The sequence below is a fragment of the Pinus tabuliformis genome, chromosome 1_2 (assembly GCF_031772625.1).
Source record: "Pinus tabuliformis cultivar Carrire ecotype Pingquan chromosome 1_2, CPIR1, whole genome shotgun sequence".
NCBI lineage: Eukaryota > Viridiplantae > Streptophyta > Pinopsida > Pinales > Pinaceae > Pinus > Pinus tabuliformis.
In genome coordinates this window covers 987,549,993-987,554,225 of record NC_142298.1, presented here as the reverse complement: position 1 = coordinate 987,554,225, position 4,233 = coordinate 987,549,993, and the positions used below count along the sequence as shown (strand labels likewise).

Genomic DNA, 4,233 nt, shown 5'->3' with positions numbered 1-4,233 from the left:
TGAAGATAGATTGTTTATGTCACACATAATATAACACGATAATAATACAACACTAGTTTTGTGTGCGAGTTGCAGATTTATGGCGTCAAATATTCTTGACTTGTTCAGTGAGAAGAACATATTGGTGACTGGATTGACCGGCTTCCTTGGAAAAAGTATTAATAAATATTTCAGAGACCACTTTTTGTTCTTCTAATTACGCCGTAAGGCGTTTCCATTTGAAATCAACTTTCCTTTTAGATTACGTGTACATTTCTAAGCCTTTGATTTAAATGATAGACAATTAAAATAATTTTAGCCATACGATTGATTAGACGGGTACAGTAAGGTATTCAAATTAAGAATGCGACGGAACAGATCACCTCGCCCTGGCTCAGCGTTCCTTCCCGGGGCTTCTTGGAGTGGAGACGTCGCCCTTGCCCTAGCTCGGCCCTGCTTCCATGGATCATCTGCAGTGTTTGCTTTCACACTCTCTGCATCGAACGCTTAAAGTCGAATGTCGCGGGCGTGGTGGAGGACAGGCAGGCTTAAAGCAGCTGTTGTTGTGGGAAAGGAGATTCGGCTCCTTTTCTTCTATGTTTTATTTCAGGAATGCAATGCAACAGACTTCGCCATCTCTGTTACTTTCTACGCACTCAGTTTCTCCTGGAACATTGGCATCCAGATACCGCTGACCAGGGTTTAGATGGGATGCTTTCCAGGGTAATCTCCTCTGTTTCAACAGGGTCTTTCCAAATTTTTGCAAGCAAACTGGTAACACATCTCTTTTATTTATTTTATCATTTTTTTTAATGCAAAGTAATAATTTATCTCTTTTTTTGTTATTCAGGTCAGAGGGACGAATTTTGCACTTGCGTTTTCCAAGGCAGCGAAAGATCTACACACTTGTTCCCTTGGAACGGCTACACATATGGTTACCTCTGATTTTGAACACGCTGCAGCTCATGGGCTTAATGTTTCCAAAACTTGGGCCTTCAACGATGGCCAATACAAAGCACTACAGACTTCTCCGGTGTATATGATGAACAAGACTTTCAGGGCTGTGCATAGGCCCTTGCAATACGTCAATCGTTGAATCCCTCCACCGATTTTTTGTTTTTTTGGTGTTTGATTGTGCTGGCATTGCTTGTCTTTCTGGATCTTGTGCATGTTTTTGGCTTCTCTGTTTTTTGGTGAACCTAACTTCTATAAATACAATACAATCTTCAATCTTATGAAACAGGAAAAAATCCTGCAATATTCAGGGTTTCCGGCCTAGCCTCTATGAATACAACCTTAGGACAATAACACCTAGCCTCTATGAATACAACGTCAAGACCCTAACATGCAACTGCATCATTGCGTGCAGAGATTCATTCCTCTCTCGTAGCCCTAATTTTTATTTGCTTTATTTTTATTTTTTCCCTCGAAATAACCATTTTTTTCTGTGATAATTTGTGCCGAAAAAACCTTTTGGGTTAAATGGGTAAAGTTTCATTGCACTGGTAATATCTATCAATTAAATAACTTTATTGGGTCATAGGGAATATTTTGGATATTATCAGTATATGTATAAAGCGTTAATATGTGTTTTGCAGAAAATTTCCCATGTATTAACAATTGATGGCTATGAAGATGAGCCAACCAATTATGAGAAGTCATTACAGAATGCTGCAGCACTTCAACCAATCAGTGTGGCCATGGAAGGTGGTGGAAGGGACTTTCAGTTTTGCAAATCTGTAAGTGTCCAATTCTTTGCATAGATTTTATCTACATGGTATTCCAATACATATTTTTTGCACATGCATGCAGTGCAAGTCAATTGATCAATGGTTTTGCTGGCTTTTTTGGGGTGACAGGGTGGGTGTATTTACTAGAAATTGTGGTTTGGATCATGGTGTGACGCTGGTGGGTTATGGGTCAGCTGATGTGGACAACTGGATTGTAAATAACTCATGGGACCAAGCTAGGGTGAGAAGGAGTACATCAGGTTGCAAAGAAACATTGACAATTCATTTGGAAAATGTGGAATCGCAATACGGCCATCATATTTGATTAAGAATGGGTCTAATTCTCCAAACCTTGGCCCTTCCCCTCCCTCTCCAGTCATACCTCCAGCAAAGTGCGATGACTATTATGCATGCCCTGTTGGTAGCACTTGCTGTTGTGCCTATGGCATCGACAATTTCTCCCTTTAATGGGGATGATGTTCTTATAAATCAACTACCTGATGCAAAGATAACCACCACTGCTTCCCACACGATTTCCCATTCTGTGATTTCAATGCAGGAACTTGTCTTAAGGTTAGTCATCCATCATTTCTTTGTGCACATTTTTCATTTCAAATCACCAATTCCGGCCTATGGAGTTTTAGTGTTTGGAATTAATGTGCCAGTAAAAGGTTGAAATTTTGTTATTTGGAAGCGATCTGCAAATAAAAGGCTGAAATTTTGGTGTTTGGAATAGATTTGCAAATAGAAGACCCTTGTTATAGTGTGATTGACATGTTGAAGTTACATTTGTTTTACTTTAATTCTCACAACTCGTATTTCAGGTAGCCTTTCAGGGTTTTAAGGTTTGGAGTGTTAATCTGTTGACCTTTGATACTCATCCAAGATTTATTGGTATTTACAGAGCAAGAATGATCCATTTGGAGTTCATATGCCCAAGCTTACTCATGCAAACCCACATTTTGCAACTCAAGTTGAAAGACTAGCTGCCAAACAAGATCACGGTTTCTTCTCTATGCGATCTGGATTGCGTGACTCACATTTTCTTCAGTGATGGGAGAATTTATTAGAGGCCGAATCGCTCAAAACAATCAAACTCCAGTAATAATCTGGCTTAAAATCCAGCAGTCAACAAAATGTCCAAAATATTATCAGAGCTGTTGTAGGATGGATCTGTATGAAGTCGGTTTTTTGTCAAATTGTTTATGCATACAAGATTATTGTAAATGCCACCATCTTACATCTTATTTTTGCCCATTCGTTTATGGGAGTCACGATTGTTCTTATGTGTCAGATGCATGACCTCAATTGGTAAAATTTGTGTACCTGATTCTTATTGAAGTTAATGTTAAAATGTCTCAACTTTGAAACTACTTCTACGCTTATCGCCACCTCTGAAGTTTGAAAGGCAAAAATAGCGCATGAATAATGTGAATAGATTCATGGCAGATATGTAGACTCTTTCTCGTTGAATATAATATATTCTTTGAGGTATGACTAAAGGGAACAAAGATTACATTTAGCTTGTTTTATAGTTAAGACTTCTTTTACACTTGTCATCTCCCTGAAGTTTGAAAACGCAAAAATAGTGCGTGAATAATGGAGACCAAGCCGAATAGAGATTAACAATATATCATTGGAGCAACTTAAACTAGAAGCCACAAGTGACAAGCACGCAAATGCATGTCTTTTATGAATATACATTGGATTTTTTCAATTTCTGAGAGGGTTTTTCTCTGGTTAAAAGTCAGTGTGATCTCTGTCTGAATACTTTTCCCCTCCCTCTCCAGTCACACCTCCAGCAAAGTGCGATGACTGTTATGCATGCCCTGTTGGTAGCACTTGCTGTTGTGCCTATGGCATCGGTAATTTCCGCCTTTAATGGGGATGTTCTTATAAATCAACTACCTGATGCAGAGATAACCACCACTGCTTCCCACATGATTTCCCATTCTATGATTTCAATGTAGGAACTTGTCTTAAGATTAGTCATCCATCATTTCTTTGTGCGCATTTTTCTTTTCAAATCATCAATTCCGGCCTATGGAGTTTTAGTGTTTGGAATCGATTTGCAAGTAAAAAGTTGAAATTTTGTTATTTGTAAGCGATTTGCAGGTAAAAGGCTGAAATTTTGGTGTTTGGAATAGATTTGCAAGTAAAAGATCCTTGTTATAGTGTGATTGACATGTTGAAGTTCCATTTGTTTTACTTTAATTCTCACAACTCATATTTCAGGTAGCCTTTCAGGGTTTTAAGGTTGGAATGTTACACTGTTGACCTTTGATACTGATCCAAGATTTATTGGTATTTACAGAGCAAGCATGATCCATTTGGAGTTCATATGCCCAAGTTGACTCATGCAAACCCACATTTTGCAAATCAAGTTGAAAGACTAGCTGCCAAACAAGATCACGGTTTCTTCTCTATGCGATCCAGATTGTATGATCCACATTTTCTTCAGTGATGGGAGAATTTATTAGAGGCTGAATCGGTCAAAATAGTCAAACTCCAGTAATATTCTGGC

General features: G+C 38.5%; 1 protein-coding gene across 2 annotated transcripts; it reads left to right on the top strand.

The window, feature by feature from the left end:
* The first annotated feature begins 441 nt into the window (after window positions 1-441).
* On the top strand, window positions 442-2,035 carry LOC149209354 (mannan endo-1,4-beta-mannosidase 2-like). 2 transcript variants are annotated; one of them, XR_016252212.1, is made up of 3 exons: window positions 442-702; window positions 830-1,718; window positions 1,839-2,032. XR_016252212.1 is itself a non-coding variant. In XM_089394258.1 (2 exons), exons 1-2 carry the CDS (start codon window positions 592-594, stop codon window positions 1,073-1,075), a joined length of 357 nt encoding a protein of 118 aa, XP_089250384.1. In that variant the 5' UTR covers window positions 442-591; the 3' UTR covers window positions 1,076-2,035. The 2 variants fall into 2 exon arrangements, 1 of the variants encoding a protein (XP_089250384.1); XM_089394258.1 differs by having other exon boundaries at window positions 830-2,035.
* The last annotated feature ends 2,198 nt before the right edge of the window (window positions 2,036-4,233 follow it).